General features: G+C 40.2%; 1 protein-coding gene across 1 annotated transcript in view; it reads left to right on the forward strand.

Moving 5' to 3' along the window:
- The window catches only part of ttll5 (tubulin tyrosine ligase-like family, member 5), a 241876-nt gene that overhangs the window by 170596 nt on the left and 47185 nt on the right, over positions 1–24095 (forward strand). The window contains exon 28 of the mRNA XM_079833468.1: positions 13397–13565. Coding sequence (XP_079689594.1) covers positions 13397–13565 — 169 coding nt within the window. The remainder of the gene's footprint in view (positions 1–13396; positions 13566–24095) is intronic.

The raw sequence follows: 24095 nt of genomic DNA on the forward strand, positions 1-24095 counted from the left end.
CTCAGTGTCAGTGCGTGAGCGATTATTACATCTGTGTTGAGGAGTGACGATACAGTGCTGTTGCCAAGATGTCTTTTTTTGGAATTAGTTATTTTATTTTAAAAGTAAATACTTAGAAAAAGGTTCAAACTGTCTCAGTGCCGTATACACTCAATAAACTACTGCAGGGATAACATACACTATATTGCCAGAAGTATTGAGTCTATAGCTCTGTGGCGACGTGGAGACGTGTTCTCTGAGTGACCAATCACGCTTCTCTCTCTGGCAATCCCATGGACGAGTCTGGGTTTGGCGGTCGCCAGGAGAACGGGACTTGCCTGACTGCATTGTGCCAAGTGTAAAGTTTGGTGGAGGGGGGATTATGGGGTGGGGTTGTTTTTCAGGGGTTAGTTCCAGTGAAAGGAACTCTTAATGCTTCATCAAGACATTTTGGATAATTTCATGCTCCTGACTTTGTGGGACCAGTTTGGGGACGACCCCTTCCTGTCCCAGCATGCACCAGTGCACAAAGCGTCTCCATAAAGACATGGATGAGGAGTTTGGTGTGGAGGAACTTGAGTCCTGACCTCAGCCCGATAGAACAGCTTTGGGATGAATTAGAGCGGAGACTGAGAGCCAGGCCTTCTGGTCCAACATCAGTGCCTTCACTTCTAGAAGATTCCCCATAAACACACTCCTAAACCTTGAGGAAAGCCAGAAGAGCTGAAGCTGTCAGAGCTGAGACTCCATATTAAACCCTACGCATGAACAATGGGATGGCAGTTCATGTGCATGTGAAGGCAGGCGTCACAACACTTTTGGCGATATAGTGTATTTTTGTAGGCCAAAACCCATAAATGCAGATAAACTTTCACAGCCTCGTTGTGTTTATAATCGCAAATTATTCTAACCCAAACTCTCATGGAAAATGTTTATAAATAAAGACTGAAAGACTTGCTGAAGCTTAATAATGGTGACGTTGAAGTCATGTAGTTCCTTTATTAGCTTTTTTTCTTTTAGCGCTTGTATTTTTGTTTAAAAAATTCATAAATGCTGAGTGTTCATTTCTGCAGATTAGCATGATGAACCAATCATAAGCTTGCTGGCCACAGAAGTTAATTTACTGCAATAGTCCAATGGGAAAATCCTATTGGGTTTTAGTCAAGGGAACTTACAGGTTCTCACGAGCTGAGAAATACTGCTCCGTGTAAAGCTCTTTTTTCCCCCTGATCATTTGACACAGTAAACACATATTGTACATTTCAGAACTCAAAACTTCTTTAGTCCAAAAACAGCTTTAATTAAAAGCAAGTTGCCAAAAGGACTCGCTTTGAATGTCTCAGCAGAGCATCATTTGTTTGTTTGGTTCATTTCACTGTGGATTCTTTGGGAAACCAGTCGCAACTTGACACAGGCTTTGAAATATCATAACACTTTATTTAAAGGTGACATTTTCACACGTGTTACATGTACTTACAGCACTAAACCAAACTTAAACTCTGTAGTAAGGTACATGAAAAAATCTTACATTAAAAAAATCTAAAAAATCTTACATTAAGAAGCATTTACTAGACAAGCAAAAGTTTTTGTCTTGTTTTGGGGGAAAATAACTCAAATTAAGGGAGTTTTTGCTTAAAATAAGCAGAATAATCTGCCAGTGGGGTAAGCAAAATAATCTTAATTCAAACAGAAAACAAGATTATTTTTCTTACCCCATTGGCAGATTATTCTGCTTATTTTAAGCAAAAACTCCCTTAATTTTGAGTTATTTTCCCCCAAAACAAGACAAAAACTTTTGCTTGTCTAGTAAATGCTTCTTAATGTAAGATTTTGTAGATATTTGGACTGAAAACAAGACAAAAATACTAAGTAAGAAAAGCATTTTTTGCAGTGCGGAGCACTTCTACATTCCCATTGGTTGCCGCCGAACCTCGTCATAGCTCATTACCATACAGTTGAGCTGATTTCAACTCTCCTCGATGCCCAAGCTCCCATTGAAAATGAATGACTTCTGTCCACTTTGACGCTCTCGCCGCGCCGGCATGTGAACGCACAGATAAAGTGATGTTTAACCAAAAATGTTTAAGATATGGACCCGATATTAATGCCACAGCATGTAATTCTAACATCTAATCTTTGATCGGTGATTTGTTTTTGTACAGTCAGATTTTTATGATGTTTATGCGTCAGTAAATCAAGCCAGTGACTAAATAGTCAAGTTCACATTTGAATTGTAAATAACATTTAATAAAGGACCAAGCATTGAACCCTGTGGTACCCCACATTTTGTAAATATATCATGGGCGTCAGAAGCAAAAGAAATGTGGGTGGGTCCTCTCTCAGAACAATTTTCCTGGAGTAGATACCATTTACATTAAGTACAAAATATACCTGTTTGCTAAATGTCCGGTTGGGCAGGACAAAATTCAGGAAATCACCGTATGAGAGCGGCAATAGTGTAGGGGTAAGATGATCAGTGATCGTAAAAAGTGAGTGGGTCTTGTCCCACATACCATTGTTCTGACGTTCCATGTCATATATTACAATTGCACAGATCTTTACAGTGTTGTGTTCAGTTGACAGCTGTTTTATAAAAGATTCTCATAACAAATTCACAACATCACACAAATGTTGGAAATTATGCAAATCAACAGACTTTGCATCTGCATTCTGAGCAGTTTTGAGATATTGAACTTCAAAGTTTATGCATTTCATTTAGCAAAAGTGGTATGGGGAGCAAGTCTCTTTCATACATGGAAATGATCCTAAATGTATTATAAATGTACAATATCAAAATCCTCGCAATTTTGTAAATGGGGATTTATGGAACAGGGTCTTCTAATTCTGAAAAATCACTTCCCGCTTCTGAAAATAAAACCTTAATTGAAGCAATCATTTTCAAGAAACACAATCAGTTTACTTATAATTGGTTTTAAAACATGAAATTATGTTTTGTATCAATATGTCGACATGTGTGAGAAAGTTCAATTTAATGCTTTCTACACTCGACAAAATGCTGGGTGGTTTCAACCCAAATTTGGGGAAAATATGGACAAACCCAACCATTGGGTTAAAATTTGTATTTATTTAACCCAGTTTAACCCAACAAATGAGCTTGTCCATATTTGGCCCAAATTTGGGTTGAAACCACCCAGCATATTTTAGAGCGTATGACATTTATTTGTTCAAGTTAAGCATAAAAGGCAGTGCTAAATATTTTGTCCAATGTAGATGTTAATTTTAGGTATGAATATCATGTTAAATGACAGAGAGCCGAGCCGTGTCACGTCTCTGACAACGCGCGCCCTGAAGGCAGATCTTTCACCTGCGTCCTCACAAAGCTTCGTCACTTGTATGTGTTTTAAGGCCTGCCAGTTTGAACATTAAAGCGATTTTTTCACACCTACCTTGTTTGGTCCGGATTTTCGGACTTTTCAGTTTGGTCCAAATCAAAATGACAGGTGTGAACCGTACCGCGGTCCGGACCAAACAGACGAAATTTGGTCAGACGAAAAGAGGTCGTCTTGGTCCGGATCAAACTGAACAAAGGTTCGGTTCGGTTCTAGTGTGAAAGCATTTTCTGTATGGTTCACACTTTCAGACCATTTACAGGAACTTCCTGTTTATGTTTAAATATTATAATGTTATTTTTAAATTCAATCTAGGCTACATTGATTATAAAAAGTGAAAATTTGCGCAATATGTCAGTAGACAGAAAGTCAGAAATAATTTTGAACGCAATTTTTTGTATGATTTTGCTTAGAAAGCCTTTCTTTAATGGGAATTTCGTTTTTTATAAATTGTATCTTAATTTTAATCGACGTTTAATCAGATAATTGCCTGGATTTAATAAATAAGAAGCAAATAGTCTATAGCAGACAATAATCAGGGGAGCGATCACATGCTTTCCACATGAACTGGAGCGGGTCTCAAATAAACCGAAACTCAGCAGATACTTGTCTCACAAACATGAGAAATATGTGTATATAAAGCTTGAAATGTCCATTTTTAACCGTAACGAATAAAAAAATAGTCCAGCAATGTGCACTGTTCAATAGTGGCAACGATATGCGTCCGTTCATTTATTCTTGTCAAAGACGCTGACGTCAGACGCACATCCGTTTACAAACCAATCAATGTCCAGATGCCGCCCACATGATGAAGACGAGTGGACGCAAGTGCGTCATGTAAAGTTCTTTAGTGCGCTCGCATAATTGCAATGTGAAACCAAACCAAAACTAACCAAATGTGTAAAATGTATCAAAACATGAACTTCGGTTCGGACCTTGGTGCGGACTTTCAGGTGTGAAAACGCCCTTCGACCATCAGATGTGTATTATGTTGAACTAATGCCTGATATATTGAGACACACGAGCACTCAGACAGAAGCTCATACATCACGTGAAGATCGCGCGCAGAGAGGAGCGTCAACGCCGTCCTGTGACTAAAGTAAAGTCACTAAAGTAGCTCAGAAACTCAACCGTTATAGGCATATATTTTAATACGTTTAAAGTAAGTACAAACCACAGCTTCAGAATGAATAGAGACAGTAAGAGTAATTCACACACACAATCACTCTCTCATTAATGCATTCAAATAAATGTAATGCAGGCCTACTGTGCTAATGTATCTGATGTACAATAAGCAGAAATCTGCCCTATGGACAATAACTGCTGAAAGTGAACCGTTTCCTTCAAGCATTTCAAAATCACAAAGAAATGCACTTTTTAATTAGAAAAAAAAATTCTACCTTTAATAGTAGAAAAGATTTACTGTAAAAACCTTATCAGGAACTTACTCAACCTTATGAGGGCAAAAAATGGAAAGCAAAAAAGCAAAATGTTAAATTAATTGAAGTTTTTATTTTTGGCCAAATCGTTACAGCCCTAGTATGGATTGAAAAGTTTGTAGATAAACTCTGATATTGGCTTGAGAAAGCCAAACCAGAACGTTTGAAGTAGATGTAACAGCTTTAAGTTTGAAATAGTTTTAATTGAGTAGTTTTAAAAGCTAGATAGATAGTACACATCTTTACAAAATCACATCACATACTGTCAATAAGATGTGAATAACTCAATTTTGTCAAAAATGTTGGATAGAACTTTATAATTCCAAGGTGACGATTTGTCAAAATAACGTGAACCGTATGAAAGTTCACATTCATCTTTAAACGTCTCTGACTCTGGAGCACGTCGCGCTGATTCTGGACCATTTGTTACACAAGCCTGCACAAATATGGCGGGGAAAAGCCAGTTTAGGAGTAATGTAGTGTAAATGAGTATATGAGAGATGGTTAGCAGACGATTGCTGAGGGTTATCTTATCCATTTAAAAGTGCCAATGTTGTCAATGTTGTGTTCTTGATCTTATGATACACTAGCAAGATCTAGCAGCCAAACCAGCTCTAACCAGTGTAACTCAGACTGGACCAGCTTGGAAATGTATGCTAGTGTTTAGGCTGGTCTTTTAGCCGGGATAACAGCCTTTTATACCGCATGCAGACATTTGTGGACGACCCCTTGAGTATTGCGTAGAGTAGTGACTATATGATTCTTCTGCTGCTAGTCAACATTTTAAAATGTTTTGCACATTAATGTTTTGCTTTATACTTTTAGAAAAGGCTGCATTCAATGTCATATTAATGTTACATTTCATAATTCATGTTGTGTATATCTGGAGTGTAAAACAAAATAAGCCAAGAAAAATGTCCCATCAAAAGACAAGCAAGTTATTTTGACTAAACAGAAACATTTAGTGTAGGCTATGTCAAAACTATATCGATATTTTAATGAATAGAATACGCTTATTGCGATTTTGCCACCAGTCACGTGTTGTGCTTTTCATACAGGAGAAGCCGGACAATGTAATCTAACTTAAAGGTGAACTATGTAGGATTTTTGCAGTAAAACATCCAGAAACCACTAGGCCAGTGTTATATATTTTGTTCAGTTGAGTACTTAGAATATCCCAAATGTTTTCAACTATTTGTAAATCGTGAGAAATTGCTATTTTAACCAAGGAACCGGGACGTGTGAGCTATGCGTGTGAGGGAGTCGCCTGTCGATTGCGTCATATCTGCGTCACCCTCGGTCTCCGGTTTTATTCAGTGAAACACTTTACTCTCACTGCAGTGTGAACAAGTGTCATAGCAGCCGCCGAGCGAACGTCATAACTTCCTTTTCAACACACTCAGATATATCTTATACGATAAACAGAGTTGCGTTACCTCAAACTCATGACTGGAAAAGAGGAAGTTGCGCCGGCAACCGTGTCATAATTAAAGTCCTGCCAGCGACTATGCCATAATAACAGTCCCGCTCGTCAATCGCTCCTGCGGCCTTGCTCAGCTCCACAACACTCGCTCCTGCTCTGCTTCACTACAGTAATGTTAATAATCGCATCCATGAACATGATTTCTGCCCGAGTCTTATCCTGACTGTTTCCCACCGGCTGTGAGCTGAAGACCACATGTCCCGAGATTCTGCGCTCAAACGTGGCGTCATCAAACTACGCCTTTGTTTTGAACAGGCGACCTCTAGTGGACGGAAAAGTTACATAGTGTAGCTTTAAATTTGAGGAATTCTGTTTATAATATTGTGTTTTTATTTAATGGTGCTGCACTGCTTATAGATTTACCTGATACACTATATCGCCAAAAGTGTTGTGACGCCTGCCTTCACATGCACATGAACTGCCATCCCATTGTTCATGCGTAGGGTTTAATATGGAGTCGCAGCTCTGACAGCTTCAGCTCTTCTGGCTTTCCTCAAGGTTTAGGAGTGTGTTTATGGGGAATCTTCTAGAAGTGAAGGCACTGATGTTGGACCAGAAGGCCTGGCTCTCAGTCTCCGCTCTAATTCATCCCAAAGCTGTTCTATCGGGCTGAGGTCAGGACTCAAGTTCCTCCACACCAAACTCCTCATCCATGTCTTTATGGAGACGCTTTGTGCACTGGTGCATGCTGGGACAGGAAGGGGTCGTCCCCAAACTGGTCCCACAAAGTCAGGAGCATGAAATTATCATCAAAATGTCTTGGTGAAGCATTAAGAGTTCCTTTCACTGGAACTAAGGGGCCAGCCCCTGAAAAACAACCACACCCCATAATCCCCCCTCCACCAAACTTTACACTTGGCACAAGTCAGGCAAGTCCCGTTCTACCGGCGACCACCAAACCCAGACTCGTCCATGGGATTGTCAGACAGAGAAGCGTGATTGGTCAGTCAGAGAACACGTCTCCACTGCTCTAGAGTCCAGTGGCGGCGCGCTTTACCCCACTGCATCCCACGCTTTGCATTGCACTTGGTGATGTAAGGCTTGGATGAGCGGCTCGGCCATGGAAACCCATTCCATGAAGCTCTAACACTGTTCTTGAGCTCATCTGAAGGCCACAGAAGTTTGGAGGTCTGGAGCTCTTGACTCTGTGACCCTCAGCATGCGCTGACCCCGCTCTGTGATTTGTGGCAGAGTTGCTGTTGTTCCCAATCGATCCCAATCCCAGTTGAGTGTGGAATATTTAGTAGTGAGGAAATGTCCAGAATGGGCTTATTGCACAGGAGTCCACCGATTGAGTTCTCTGAGCTCCTGAGAGCGGCCCATTCTCTCACTGATGTGTGCAGAAGCAACACGCACACACACACACACACACACACACACACACTCCTGAGAGCGGCCCATTCTCTCACTAATGAGTGTAGAAGCAACACGCACACACACACACACACACACACACACACACACACACACACACACACACACACACACACACTCCTGAGAGCGGCCCATTCTCTCACTGATGTGTGTAGAAGCAACACACACACACACACACACACACACACACTCCTGAGAGCGGCCCATTCTCTCACTGATGTGTGCAGAAGCAACACACACACACACACACACACACACACTCCTGAGAGCGGCCCATTCTCTCACTAATGAGTGTAGAAGCGTCTGCAGGCTAGAGCTGGAGTTATTCTCCTGTGGCCATGAAGAGATTGAACACCTGAACTCAGTGATTCCCCAATACTTTTGACAATATAGTGTATCTATATTGGCTAATGATTAAGTGACCGATTATGTACAATGATCATAATGCAAGGCAAGCTCATTGCATGTATGTGATATGGGATTTGATTAATAGATAAAGTAGTTTTCTGTGCTGAGAGCAGCAAAGCCAGGTCAGATGATTCAATCCGACCTCTGTTAAAAACAGGAGCTTTTTTTACTGCTCAAACTAAGGTTCGTTCGAATTTAGGAGGCGGAAAGACTAAAAATAGTCGTAAAGGATACAATGCTGCCCTCATTTTAATAAAAGCTTTTTATTCACCGTAAGTGGACCCAGATGGCTCGGGGTTCACAGGACGTTCCTCTGGTTGGCGAGTGAGAAATTCCAGCGCGGGATAACAGTGTTGTGTTAATGAGTCAATGCGGACGCCAGCTCAAACTATCAACATCTCATCTACTGAAACGCTGCATTATTATATCAGAGAGCAGACCTTTTCTTTATGTGCGCCCTCATGATTGTGTATGCTGAAGAGAAGGGTTTTATTTATCATTGCTGGAAGCATATATTATTAGTAGAGCTACTCTGGCAGTTCACTCGTGTTGTTTATTGTGGGAAGCTTTGAGAATTTTCTTGGTATTGAAGCCGATGAGGACAATGTCAAAGGTCTGTTTGGAAGTAGCCATGCCGAAGTTGGAGGTTTGTGTTGCAGATGTGGTGAGGTGGCGGTCTTTGAGCTTGTGTCATGGGTCACCAATTGTTTTTCCAACACACAAACCGTTATGAGAAATGAGAATTGCATGGGTGGACGGTTCTTTTCACATGACTCTGTGATCCCAAGTGTCTTCGGCTCTGCTGTTCTCATGTAGCCGGTTGCACAAGAGCAGCTTTTACTGATGTTTACGTAGTTATTCCATAATAATTCACTTCTGTATTTACATTGACTTTATATGTTTACCAGATGCTATTGACCAAGGCAACTTGCGAACGAGGAATGCAGACTCATACTATGGAGAATAGCTCTGGAATTGCACAAAATGATGTTTTATTTCGAGTCTGATAGCGTATATGAGTGTTTTTCACGTCAAACCTTCAGCAAGTACGCCAAATGGAAAATTGCTTTGGTGCATGTGGGCCGAGCCAGAATATTTTGTTTATGAAAAGCTACAGATAGAGATAACGGTGATATGATAACGTATTGCACACTAAATCGGTGTGTTTGGCTTTCATTTTATATGTGCGGTGAAGAAATGTGATTAAATTCTTTACATCACACTCTATTTTATCCTAGCTGATAAGTGTCTTCTGTAGAGGTGAAATTGTATTTGTTTCATAATTGATTTTCTGGTTTATTTCACTGCAAAAGTATATGCTTTTATTCCTCAGTGTTTTGTCTTGTTTTCCAGTGTCAAAATAAACGTGTTCTCCCTTCCCGTTTATTTTTCCGACCCAGAAATGGCAGATTTTTGATTGTTTGTTTTGTTTTGAGCACAATGCAAATTTCATTTAGATCCATTTTTTCAGAAAACAAAACTTAATATCTTAAGTAATTTTGCTTCTCATGTAAATATATCTTGATGATTAGATAGTTGTACAGGAAAACAAAACAAGAAAAATAAATCATTGTTTGCAGTGTACCGTGAAGCTGCATTGAAACAATCGTTATTGTATTGCACAATATGCACAACAAACTCCAAAAGTTGGGATAATGCAATAAAATCAAGAATCTGAGATTGATACATTTTCTTGAACCTGTATTTAACCGAAAAAAAACTAAGATTTTCAGTTTTCTGTCCAACTTAAAGGTCCAGTGTGTAGTATTTATGAGGATCTATTGACAGAAATGCAATATAATATCCATAACTATGTTTTCAGTGGTGTATAAAGACCTTACATAATGAACCGTTATGTTTTTATTACCTTAGAATGAGCCGTTTCTATCTACACACACCGCGGGTCACCTTACAGTGAAGCCGCCATTTTGCGCTGCCATGTTTCTACAGTGGCCCTAAGTGGACAAACTGCTCTACAGAGCGCTAGTCACTATATCTAGGCTATATATATTATGAAAAGTGCAAAGATGCGAGTGGGTCAGAAATGATTTTGACCACTTCATTAAGTTTTGTTTTGTAGAAATCATTTCTTTAAAGTGAAAATCTGAATTTTAATCAATGTTTCCTCAGCCAATCGCCTGGATTTAATAAATAATAAGCAAATCGGCTTTAGCAGACAATAATCGTGACATGGAGGCGCCGGCGCGATCACGATTGCTCTTGAACATCTCATAAATAAACCCAAACTCAGCCTCACAGACATGAGAAATATGTGAATAGAAAGCTTGAAGTGTCCACTTTTAAACGAATCAATTCTAAACGAAAATAAATCTTTAATCATAGCGCAGTGTTCCCACGAGCAGCTCATGACTGGCGTCTCAGAGCGGTTCTGTTCAGATGCTGCACTTCATCAGTTTAACACACATCTCTAATCCAGACTTGGCAACTTTGTACACATTAGTTGTAGTATTAGTTCTTACTTTGCTAAAAAAAAATATATTATTTCTGATTCAGGCATAGCTTTCTGCCCACCCAATTAGGCTAATAAAGTAATGATTAAAAAAACACAAATGCTTGATCAAGGGCCGACCCGAGGATAGTGGCGGGAAATATCGGGCGGGAAATATCGGGTTCGGGCAGAGAATCTAAACTCTACTCCAAAACAGTTGGGATGGAGGCATGTTTACCAATGTGTCACATCACCTTTCCTTTTAATTACACGTTTTAAATGTTTGGGAATTGAGGATACTCATTGTTGCAGTTTGGGTCGCCTTGGGGGAGGAATGTCAGGTTTATGTTCTGTTTTATGGACTTTAAGTTAGTTTTTCTTTTTCTGTGCCCTGTGTTCGCTATGTTGCACATACTAGTGATGCACCGGTTGCCCGGCCAAATATCGGAACCAAGAATCGGTTTTCTTTGTATTTTTCCGGAAGTGCACCCGCGTGCACATACGCCTATATTGCAATCGCAATTCACGAACATATCACTTGTGTGTTACAAACGGAACCTGGAGAACTGAGGGAAGAGACGAGATACTGAAGGGAATGAAGAGCCGCTTTCCTGCGCGAGCTGAGGTTGCGCGAGCTGAAGTTGCGCGAGCTGAAGTTGCGCGAGCTGAAGTTGCGCGAGCTGAAGTTGCGCGAGCGCGAGCTGAAGTTGCGCGAGCTGAAGTTGCGCGAGCTGAAGTTGGGCGAGCTGAAGTTGGGCGAGCTGAAGTTGGGCGAGCTGAAGTTGCGCGAGCTGAAGTTGCGCGAGCTGAAGTTGCGCGAGCTGAAGTTGCGCGAGCTGAAGTTGCGCGAGCTGAAGTTGGGCGAGCTGAAGTTGCGCGAGCTGAAGTTGCGCGAGCTGAAGTTGCGCGAGCTGAAGTTGCGCGAGCTGAAGTTGGGCGAGCTGAAGTTGGGCGAGCTGAAGTTGCGCGAGCTGAAGTTGCGCGAGCTGAAGTTGCGCGAGCTGAAGTTGAGCGAGCTGAAGTTGCGCGAGCTGAAGTTGAGCGAGCTGAAGTTGCGCGAGCTGAAGTTGCGCGAGCTGAAGTTGCGCGAGCTGAAGTTGCGCGAGCTGAAGTTGCGCGAGCTGAAGTTGCGCGAGCTTAAGTTGCGCGAGCTGAAGTTGCGAGAGCTGAAGTTGCGAGAGCTGAAGTTGCGAGAGCTGACCTCTCCGCCTGCACGAGTAAATAGTGAGCGTTTGTTCAAGCTACACTGTGTGATATTTTCCCCCATCTAGTGGTGAACTTGTATATGACCATCCAGTGAATATTAGTTTCTGTTCCTCTCAATTCCGATTTTATCTCTACGGTGGCCGATTTAGTCCAAGATTAACATGGCTTCCAGTTCGACCTCGTCCACATTGGACACGGTGCCATCGAGTGTTAACACTTAGTTCTTTCTTTAAAAATATATGTGCTCATTAATGTATATTTACTTCTTTCAAGTAATAAAGTATTCTCGTAAGTTTATAATATGCCATTGTAAATACATACGGGTGAGGGTTCGAATGCGGGTCGCCATGTTGCTCCTCCATCTTGAAAGTACATTAGCCAAAGAGGGACAAACCCGTAAATTCAAGATTTGCCTTTGGCGTTTTAACACTCGATGGCACCGTGTCCAATGTGGACGAGGTCGAACTGGAAGCCATGTTAATCTTGGACTAAATCGGCCACCGTAGAGATAAAATCGGAATTGAGAGGAACAGAAACTAATATTCACTGGATGGTCATATTCAAGTTCACCACTAGATGGGGGAAAATATCACACAGTGTAGCTTTAAGAATGTGTTGTGAATCCGGTCCCATGACAGGGCGGGTGTTTTAATCCTTTTTTTTTTTTTTTTTTTAAAGCAGCCCTTTGGAAAGGATTCTCTTTTGCCTTCCTGTAGTTCTCTTTAAACTCGGTCATAATGCATAATTAATCAATTCATTGTTTGAAACCCACAAAAACGAACTGGCTCTCTGATTGCATACTCCTACTCTCATCTACATTCACACAAGGTGCTTCACATTAAAGAGATAGTTCACCCAAAAACGAAAAGTTGATGTTTTTCTGCTTACCCCCAGGGCATCCAAGATGTAGGTGTGTTTGTTTCTTCAGTAGAACACAAATGAAGAATTTTAACTTCCGTTGCCGTCTGTCAGTCGTATAATGATGTCAATGGGGTCCAATTCTATTAGAGTAAAAAAAACATGGACAGACAACTTCAAATTAAACCATGCGGCTCGTGGCGACACATTGATGTCTTAAGACACGAAATGATATTTATGCTATTATTTCACCTCGTATCAGACGATTGTCATCAGCTCTCCAGGCGGCCATAACTTCCTGCGAGTGAGGTCAAAATACCGGCGCGGTCATAGATATATACATAGATGCCTCATTAGCGCCTGCGCAGATCGGTCGAATGAGGCATCTACGTATATATTTTTATGATCGCGGCAGTATTTTGACCTTATTCGGCGGAAGTTATGGCACTGCGAAAACTAGATGACATTTGTCTGATAAGAGGTAAAAAAGTAACATATCGTTGGGTTTCTCGAACAAACCGATGGTTTCGTGTCTTCAGACATCAATGTGTCGCCCGCAGGGTTTGATTTGAAGTTGTCTGTGCATGTTTTTTTTACTCTAATAGAATTGGACCCCATTGACATCATTATACGACTGACAGACGGCAACAGTTGGAGTTATTAATCTTCATTTGTGTTCTACTGAAGAAACAAACACACCTATGTCTTGGATGCCCTAAGGGTAAGCAGATAAACGTAAACTTTTAGTTTTTGGGTGAACTATCCCTTTAACAACATTTTCAGGCCTGCTGGGACACTGAAAAGCTTCTCGACTAGTTTCCTCCTCAGTGATTATGCTGTTTCTCTTCAGTATCCGGGCTGTGTGGGAAGCCGAGTCTGTGAGTGATGGCGATTCGCTGAGTGCTCAGAAGCTGCCGTCGGCCACAGGAAGTTACCAGCTCCAGTTCGCCATCCAACAGCTGCAGAAGCAGAAGCTGCGATCCAGACAGCTGCTGGACCAGAGCCGCTCACGCCACCAGGTGACACCACACACACTGCTGATCATTCACTCAAACTAGGGATGCACCGGTTGACCGGCCAAAAACCGGAACCGGACGGTTTTTTGCTTCTAGCGCGCGATCGGCAACCGGCCGGTTTTCTTTGTATTTTTCTGCCGATTTTTCCGGAAGTGCGCCCGCGTGCACATACGCCTATATTGCAATCATTTGCGAACATGTCACTTGTGTGTTACAATCGTAAACTGGAGAACTGAGGGAGGATTGTCTCTTCTTTTGACAATATTTTAATTTTGGGGGATTTTAATTAGGGATGCACCGAATCCAGGGTTCGGGTTCGGATTCGGCCGAATATTGGGCTTTTTGACTGGGTTCGGTTTCTGCCGAACCTCAGAATTTATTTCCACCGAACCCGAACCCTAGGCTTGCACTATGCGCGCCCCGCTGGTCGAATTTAATGACGCCGCTGTTGAAAGTGAAAATGGAACTCATGAACAGAAAACGTGGCAGTAGCCTATAGCCTGCTTTAAGTCAAAAGAAGGCGATTCAAGTTGAGCTACGCGTTCAATTTGCAATGCCGATTTGTCTCGTGATGACAAGGACCCTAAACAACAGCCGCTGTTAAAACATTTGCATATGAAACATCTGAGAGAATACGAGTTGTGCATGAAGGAATCTACAGACAGCAGCCAAAAAGTATTTTATTTTACCGTGCAAACAGCCTATAGATCTATAGATCAGATAAAATATAAATAAAATTAGGCCTAATAAAATATATATAGGCTACTTAAATAATTACCAAATTAAGATGACAAAACGAAAATACACTGAATCCGTTAGCTTTGAAGAACCGGAATTAGGTTGATAATATACTATATATCTTTACATATATAGCATACTATTCTCTTAAAACCATAATTTCGTTATTTTTATTAACCCAAATAATGATTCATCCGCTAGGTTGCACGTGAGGGGGAAAAAATAGGTTCCTTCCACTTAAGAGTTGAGCTCTTTTTATTTTAATAGGCTATATCTCTTTACATAAATAGCCTACTATTTTCTACTTTAAAAAAAAAAATAACTTCGTTATTTTACTAACCCAGTGTTTTGTATGTGAATGCTGTTTGACGTGAATATAACCACAGGAGTGAAGCACAAAGCTTTGTTTAGCCTAGAAAGGAAATAATGGTCAGAGAGCACTTTTTCATTCTGTTTTGCGATCTGTATCTGGTCACTCGATTTTCCGTGAATTTTAACAATAGGCCTAGTCCATTTTATCCCAATGGACATGGACATCTCGTTTCTTTTCCCAACTCTTCACTCGCGTCGCACCCATTCGCAGGGGATTATAAACGTTTCTTCCTTTCGTTTGCTTATAATTAAGTCTATTATAACTATTCACATCCTTTACTGCGGGAAAGTATAAAAAACACTGTAGGACGAATACCTTTTTACTTCAAATTTTATTTAACACAGTTTGTTCTTGTTATTAAACTTGTTAAGGCGCGTCAAGTTTGGTTTTTTTGAATAGCGCATTTCACACACACGCCGGTGATTTTAGTTTCGTTTTCTCTGGCAGTGAATAATCACATTGCCTAAATGTCTTGACCCTGTGGAAGATAAAATCCGCTCTTCAGACCTTTTACAGCAAGTGTTGCTTTGCAACATCAGTAGAACATATGAAGACGAAGATATTCGTGAAGGTGTAGGCTATATTCAGTGTCCCATTCCTCTCAAAGCGCAGAGCGGTATATGACGCATCTTTGCGGGGAAATAGTATGAATCAAATATTTTTCTAACTGATATTTAATTTTCATATATTCTTGAGGTTACCATTATTTACTGAAAATCGTTTTTGTTTTATAGGCTGTGTTGTTTCACTGACGGAAGTGCTAAAATAAACACGCATGCTTATGGATGTTTCAGCCTCAAATGATTTCAAAATGTAGGCTATATAGGCTATCTGGCATAGACTACAGTATTTAAAATCGCATATGCATTAGTTACATTCTCAATTTAATTTACAGAGCAATTCCTGCTAAGTTTTTAGTTTAACTAATAGCCTACTATAGAAGTGGATTAGTGTGTGTCGCAGACTCGCAACGGGGGCGTGGCATCACGATGGTGGCGCTCCATCTTGATGTCGGCACAACCCTAGCGCGCGCCTCCTGCTCTCCGTTGGGTTGTTCTTTGAAACGACAGAGGACGACTCGGGGTAATTTTTCTATAAACCATCATGAAATAGCGGCGAGAAGAACATACACGACAAAGTTTCCTTTAGTAGTAAACTTGACCAAAACTGGTCAATAGCATCCCTACACTGCTGTGGACGTTGTTAACTTCATTAATGTGTTTACTGTGATAATGGACTGCGGACGGGAGTAGGATTCGGTATTCGGTTTCGGATTCGGCCGAATCTTAACCAGTGGATTCGGTATTCGGCCGAACCCCAAAAATCTGGATTCGGTGCATCCCTAATTTTAATATACATGTGTGCTGCCCTTTAAAGCCCCTGGTTAAAGAATTCCTTAATTTATTAGAGTCGTTTGATTTTTTGAAATGCTTTTCGGGTCCAACTCATGAACGTGGTCATACACTTGACCTTGTATTATCTTTGGGATTCTCTATTGATAGCGTGAAGATTGTTGATACTGTTTTCTCTGACCATAAGACTGTTATTTTAAATACTAACTTTCCTTGTGTTGCATTGGGTAATACTGTTTCAGCCTCAGCTTCGGCTCGCATACTCAATCCATGCACAGCTAGTAGTTTTTCAGCTGTTTTTAATGTTTCTCCTCTATTTTCATTGACCGAGTCATACTCTTCTTGTATGGGTTTAGAAGAGTTGGTCGATCAGTTTAACTCTTCTTGCCTAGAGATTTTAGATGCTGTGGCTCCTGTCAAAGTCAGGGGGAGAAAAGAAAAATCGCAGCCCTGGTTGAACAGTTCTACCCGTGCTCTTAGGCAGGAGTGTAGGAAGGCTGAACGCAAATGGGTTAAAGATAAATTACAAGTATCTTATGACATCTTGAAGACCCGTTTGAACGAGTATCAAAGAGCTGTTAAATTGGCTAGATCAAATTATTTCTCTGACATCATCTCCAGAAACTGTAATAATTCTAGAGTACTTTTTTCTACCGTAAATGCTGTTCTGACATGTGTGAAGAGTTTTTAAAAAAATGTATTGGTAAGGTTGATGGAATTAGATCCCAAATTTCATCTGTTGGCGATGATTTTATTGTTTCTGTTGCCCCTCAGAACCAATTGACAAGTTTCATGCCCGTTTCTTTGCAGCAGCTTAAGGACATAACTGCTCACATGAAGCACACTAGGTCTCCTGGTTATGTGCTCCCTTCTTCTCTGTTTAAGCACGTACTTGATTCAATTGGCCCAAGTATTCTGTCTATTATGAATATTAGTTTGTCATCTGGTGTTGTTCCAGCTAGTTTTAAGCACGCGGTTATTCAGCCCCTTTTAAAAAAACGCACCTTAGACCCATATGACATGAGTAGTTTTCGTCCGATCTCAAAATTGCCATTTATTTCTAAGATACTAGAAAAAATTGTGAACGTACAGCTTAATGACTTTTTAATTAGGAATAATATTTACGATAGATTTCAATCAGGTTTTAGAGTTGGTCATAGTACAGAATCGGCTCTTTTGAGAGTGTCTAATGATATCCTTCGAGCTGTTGATTCTGGGAACCGTGTTGTCTTACTGATGTTAGATCTTGCAGCTGCATTTGATACAGTTGATCATAGCATTCTCATTGATCGTCTTAGGGATCAGATTGGTATTCAGGGCTTAGCCCTGAATTGGTTCTCTTCCTATTTGAAAGATAGGACTTTTTCAGTTTGCGTAGGGGATTATTTTTCTTCCGTTGCCCTCCTTGTTTGTGGGGTTCCACAGGGCTCAATACTGGGACCAATTCTATTTTCCCTTTATATGCTCCCTCTAGGTTCTATCTTTGAGAAATTTGGGATTCAATATCATCTTTATGCGGATGATTCTCAAATGTATCTACCACTGAAACATGGGCATGAATGTGCCATTCAGTCTCTTCATGCATGTTTGGCAGAAGTTAAGTCCTGGCTTGCGAAAAACTTTCTCCAATTAAATGAGGATAAGACTGAGATTATTATATTTGGAAATAAGGGGTGTGTGGATGATGATTGCCTGGGGTTGTTTCCTGGGAAAAAACTGTCTAGCGTAAGAAACCTTTGTGTCATTTTTGACTCTGAGCTGAAATTTGAGCAGCAAATCAACGCTGTCGTTAAGAATAGCTTCTTTTATCTTAGATTAATATCTAAATTGAAATCTATCCTTACTGTTAATGATATGGAGAAGGTTGTTCATGCCTTTGTGTCATCGCGTTTGGATTATTGTAATGTGTTGTATCTGGGTGTCAGTCAGGCTTCCCTCTCCCGTTTGCAGCTTGTTCAGAATTCAGCTGCCAGACTTTTAACTGGCACTAAGAAGAGAGAACATATTACTCCAGTTTTAAGGAAACTGCATTGGTTACCCATACGATATAGAATTCAGTACAAAGCGCTGTTGTATGTTTTTAAGTCTCTGCATGGTCTAGCCCCTGAGTATGTTACTGATTTAATCAGCCGCTGTCAATCCAGCAGGTCTATGCGCTCAAATGATCAGTTGCTTCTTGCGGTTCCACGAACACGTTTAAAATGTAAAGGTGACCGGGCTTTCTCTGTTGCAGCTCCTAGGCTTTGGAATAACCTTCCTCTGTCTGTAAAAACCTGTCCTTCTTTGGGTGTTTTTCAGAGTGCGCTTAAAACTTATTTGTTTTCCTTAGCATTTGATAATGCTTCTTAAATTGTGTATTATATGTTTGTATTGTTTTTGTGTCTTTGTGTTTTTTACTTTTTCTTTTATACCTCCTGTACAGCACTTTGGTTCCACTTGTGGTGTTGAAAGTGCTTTATAAGTAAATAAAGTTGAAGTTGAAGTTGAAGAGACGAGATGCTGAAGGGAATGAAGAGCTGCTTTCCTGCGCGAGCTGAAGTTGCGCAAGCTCAAGTTGGGCGAGCTGATGTTGAGCGAGCTGAAGTTGAGCGAGCTGAAGTTGCGCGAGCTGAAGTTGAGCGAGCTGAAGTTGCGCGAGCTGAAGTTGCGCGAGCTGAAGTTGAGCGAGCTGAAGTTGGGCGAGCTGAAGTTGGGCGAGCTGAAGTTGGGCGAGCTGAAGTTGGGCGAGCTGAAGTTGGGCGAGCTGAAGTTGAGCGAGCTGAAGTTGCGCGCGCTGAAGTTGGGCGAGCTGAAGTTGGGCGAGCTGAAGTTGGGCGAGCTGAAGTTGCGCGAGCTGAAGTTGGGCGAGCTGAAGTTGGGCGAGCTGAAGTTGGGCGAGCTGAAGTTGGGCGAGCTGAAGTTGGGCGAGCTGAAGTTGCGCGAGCTGAAGTTGAGCGAGCTGAAGTTGCGCGAGCTGAAGTTGAGCGAGCTGAAGTTGAGCGAGCTGAAGTTGGGCGAGCTGAAGTTGGGCGAGCTGAAGTTGCGCGAGCTGAAGTTGGGCGAGCTGAAGTTGAGCGAGCTGAAGTTGCGCGAGCTGAAGTTGGGCGAGCTGAAGTTGAGCGAGCTGAAGTTGAGCGAGCTGAAGTTGCGCGAGCTGAAGTTGGGCGAGCTGAAGTTGGGCGAGCTGAAGTTGGGCGAGCTGAAGTTGAGCGAGCTGAAGTTGGGCGAGCTGAAGTTGAGCGAGCTGAAGTTGAGCGAGCTGAAGTTGGGCGAGCTGAAGTTGGGCGAGCTGAAGTTGCGCGAGCTGAAGTTGAGCGAGCTGAAGTTGCGCGAGCTGAAGTTGCGCGAGCTGAAGTTGAGCGAGCTGAAGTTGAGCGAGCTGAAGTTGAGCGAGCTGAAGTTGCGCGAGCTGAAGTTGAGCGAGCTGAAGTTGCGCGAGCTGAAGTTGCGCGAGCTGAAGTTGAGCGAGCTGAAGTTGAGCGAGCTGAAGTTGAGCGAGCTGAAGTTGCGCGAGCTGAAGTTGCGCGAGCTGAAGTTGCGCGAGCTGAAGTTGCGCGAGCTGAAGTTGCGCGAGCTCAGCACAAGTGTAGATAGTGAGCGTTTGTTCAGCTCAGCTTCTCACGTGTTGGATCGTTTGAGAACGAAACTAACTTGTGACAAAGCCGAAATACTTCTTTTTGTAGCCTAAAGAAGAACATGCTGCACTTTAGAAATGAAATACTATCAGTTCTGTAGCCTATAGGATGAACATTTTTATCTGGTAACACTGTAGAATAATGGTCATTAGTTAACATTAGTTAACGACATTAGTTAACATTAACTAATAATGAACTGCACTTATAAAGCGTTTATTAATCTTTGTTAATGTTAATTTCAACATTCACTAATGCATTATTAAAGGTCCCGTTCTTCGTGTTTTTTTGAAGCTTTGATTGTGTTTACAGTGTGCAATATAACATGTGTTCATGTTTCGCGTGTAAAAAAACACTGTATTTTTCACACTATTTACTTATCTGTATACCGCTGTTTCCACTGTCCTAAAAACGGCTGGTGATTTCCTTGTTCTATAAAGTCCCTCCTTCAGAAACACGTAACGAGTTCTGATTGTGCAAGCGGTTCCTGTGCTGTGATTCGACCACAGCTTAACGCACGTGAAAGCGGTTCCTGTGTTGTGATTCGACAGCAGCTTAGCGCACGTGAAAGCGGTTCCTGTGTTGTGATTCGACAGCAGCTTAGCGCACGTGAAAGCGGTTCCTGTGTTGTGATTCGACAGCAGCTTAGCGCACGTTGGAAAGGTCACGCCTCTTAACGGAGAGATGTATGCGTTCAATAATCTCTACAGCGTCCCTGGGAAAGCCAAACAAAGGTGATTTGACTCCTGGATGAAAATAACAGCGTCTCGATGACATGGCGATAAACACACTCAACGCAACAGTTCCTTTTCTCCACGCGACACGTCCGCTTCTCCACGTGGGACAGCAACAAGACCGCGCCCCCTTTTTCGCGTTTCTTTGTGGGCGGAGGTTAGTCTGTTCTACTGCTCTACTGACGTAATTAAAGAAGGAAGTACCAGGATGTAGTCCAAGCCAGCCGTTCGCTGTAGGCTTTGAAAGGGAACTTCTGTTAAATAAAATATCTCGCTTGGCATTGAACTTTGAGCTTTATAATTTTACAGGTATTATTTATGCTCTAACAGCAACATTACACACTAACTAAAGTTTGAACAATGGAATCGCGAAGAAGGGGACCTTTAAAATCTTGTTAACATTAGTTAATGCAGTGTGAACTAACATGAACAAACCATGAACAGCTGGATTTATATTAACTAACGTTAACAAAGATGAACAAATACAGTAACAAATGCACTGCTCATGGTTAGTTCATGTTAGTTAATACATTAACTAATGTTAACTAATGACCATTATTCTAAAGTGTTACCTTTTATTTTACCTTAAAATGACATTGACTTAATTTGATTTAAAAAGCACTTGCTGTAGCATCTTAGTTTTTTTCGTTGCACTAAACATTATTTGATTTAACATTTTGGAACAATTATATACTTTGGTTTTATTTAATTTCACTGGTAAAGACTTTTTTTCTTTACACTGAATTTAAAAACAAATGCTGATTTAAGTAACATCTTTGTTTGGATTGCAGAATATGCAGATGTTGCCTTTAATTTCACCTTTCAGCCTTTTCATTTCCAATTCAATTTCCTGTTAATTTCAGATTGCGGACTTGTTTTCATTAGCCAAAAGCCAATTTAGCCTGTTAAATACCAAATAAACATCTTGTTCATGTATACTTTATTCTTTTATTGTGTAAAAAAAATTAATCGGAATCGGCCATGTAAAATCATGATCGGTGCATCACTAACTCAAACACAACGAGTGCTTCTTTATCTATAGGGCTCCATCATAACTGCTCAGACTAGTACACATTAGGTGTGTTTACATGGAGCACTGCAATCGGTTTAAAAGTCCAATCCGAATGAAAATGCTCCATATAAACACCTCAGTCGGAATAAAAATGGCCAAACCGAATGACACTGTAATGGGTTTGAGAGGGGTGGAATAAACCTTTCCATGAACCGATCAAACGAAAAACTCCACCATGTAAACGACCTGATCTGAGAACTGTGAGTGTACGTCTGTCTGTGACGAGATATACAACACACACACCTCCACAACTGAAGAGTGTGTGCCGCGCTCACACCAGCCTAATGTTGACAAGTTCATTTTTCTGAGCTATTAAACGTTTTATTTCGTAACAAGTTATGAACATAATGTTGGAATAATGCCACAGACATAGCCTGGCTACAGCATCTCATCTTGTCAGCGTTTGTCCTAGGCTTCAATTTATTTTTCTGAGGTGATTCTTACACTTTACAACAAATAATAAATAGCTTTTATAAAACTGTATAAGTCCTGTTTGCCGTTAAGAGTTGCCATGGCAACAGGGAACATTCAAGCTGCTGGAGAGCATTTTGTTTTTCGTAAGTTAGATATAAAAAAAAAGTTAAACAACTGCTTCAAATTGGTTAAGTAACAATTACCCACAGTCTACTTTAATTATACTTTTGTTAATATTTATACCTCTGTGATTATGGTATCTTTCCTTAATCATCTGAAATATCTATGCGTTTAGTATTTATCTACTAGTAATGATGCGCGCACGTCGTGAATGCTTTCATTCATGTTTCACTGTACTATATCTTGTTTTTTATTAATAATTTGGGTGCATTTTATTGTTAATTTTGTGTTTTTCAAAATAAATGAATTGAATTCATCATTCACAGCTGTTGAAATCGTATAGGACATAAATTAGGTTAAACTACTGCATGTCCGACCTACAGAAAAATAAATAAATGAATATAAAAATTATCAACAAAGAACTTTAACAAAAACGAACGTCGCAGTTACTATAACTGGCAACATTACGAATCTGATGCGGGAGACAAACATGTCACAAAATGAGTCCGACTGAAAGCTCAAAAAAGCACAAATAAACACCAGATGGGTTTAGATAACGTCTCATGTAAACAGTCCACCGAATCTTTTGGGAGAACATTTTTTTGTTGCATCGTGTGTAAGTCACATTTTATTATTACATTCATAAATAATGTAAAATGCTTGCATTTATAAAGACTATAAACGTGTATTTTAGTTCCCTTTAGTTCTCTTCTCTCTCTATTCCCAACAGAATAGCAATAAAACATTAGTATTAGTAGTGTACAAGTATATAACAGAAATAAATTATAGTGTAGTGGCATTCATTACAAACCTACGTAAAACACATTTATTTAAAGTTAAACAAACTACCAGCGTGTGAACAGTTCAATATTTGTAAAAAGTTTTTGGCAAATGATTAACATGTATCTACACTCTACCTGAATGTTCATTTGCTGACACATTTTGGTTTAGTAATAAAATTAAAAGAAGCTTATTTAAAAAATGATTTATTGTTATCTTTGTAATAAATATTTCAGTTTGTTTGTATATTAAACCGTTTGTTTAACCGGTCTTCGTTTGGGAATTACACTCAGGCTCTTTGGGGTCTCCACAGACCCCAGGCAACACAATGACATTTTGTAACAAAACAATTGTTTTTTCTTTTAACAAATATAATTTGACTCTGTTTATTAATGTTTTTACTCAACATCTGTGCAGTTTTTGGAGTATTTATAATAATTGTTAAATTTAAATAAATAAATACAAAAAAAATTGTTTTAATGGATTTTCTCACAAAATCAGTTTTTTATGTAAAATGAACTTTATAAAAGACCCAAATTTCTAGCTTTCATTCGTGGGGATAACATCGATAATTTGGTTTAAATAATGGTTTAGTGTAAGATTTTTGCCCATCTTTTGGAAAATACAGTTAAAAACTTTTACCAGTAAATTTCTGCAGACACTTTCCACAACTAGTTTTCAGTTGGATTCATATCTAAATGTTATGAATTCAAATTTATAACAATTAACATTAATTAATTTTGTCAAAGTTTAGAATTTTTTTGTCCTGAAAAAAATTTTTTTTCGATGAGGTTACATTATGATTACAATCAAACCTGAACAAGAAAAAAGCTGGAGTCTTTAGAGTTTATCATTTATTTCAAACATTGGATTTTTGTGTGTGTGTGTGTGTGTGTGTGCGTGCGTGCGTGCGAGCGAGCGAGCGTGCGTGCGTGCGTGAGTGAGTGAGCGAGCGAGCGTGATCATTTTGCATTGTGGACTTTTGTGGAGTGTGACTTTTTTTTGTCATACGAACATAAAAACAGATATCAATCCAATTTATCTTTTTATTTGTAGATCTAGAGAGTGTTGACCACCGTACAAAGTCTTTAAAAGTAAAGTCTAATAAAACATTTTTTTAATTTGAGCAAACGCCCTTTGGGGTCAGAAAAGACCCAGAAGACCGGAGAAGGGTTAAAAAATGCTAACTTTTGTTGCCAAGAAGAAAAATATCTCACAGATTAAAAAAAATGTTTTTTACACCAAACATTTCTGACTTCATATTTCAGCATCTTTATTTTCAGATTGTTATATTTCTGTCATTAAAGTTCTTTTTCAATGATGTTTCTGGCATTAAGCA

Source organism: Gobio gobio, assembly GCF_949357685.1.
Source record: "Gobio gobio genome assembly, chromosome: 13".
Lineage (NCBI taxonomy): Eukaryota > Metazoa > Chordata > Actinopteri > Cypriniformes > Gobionidae > Gobio > Gobio gobio.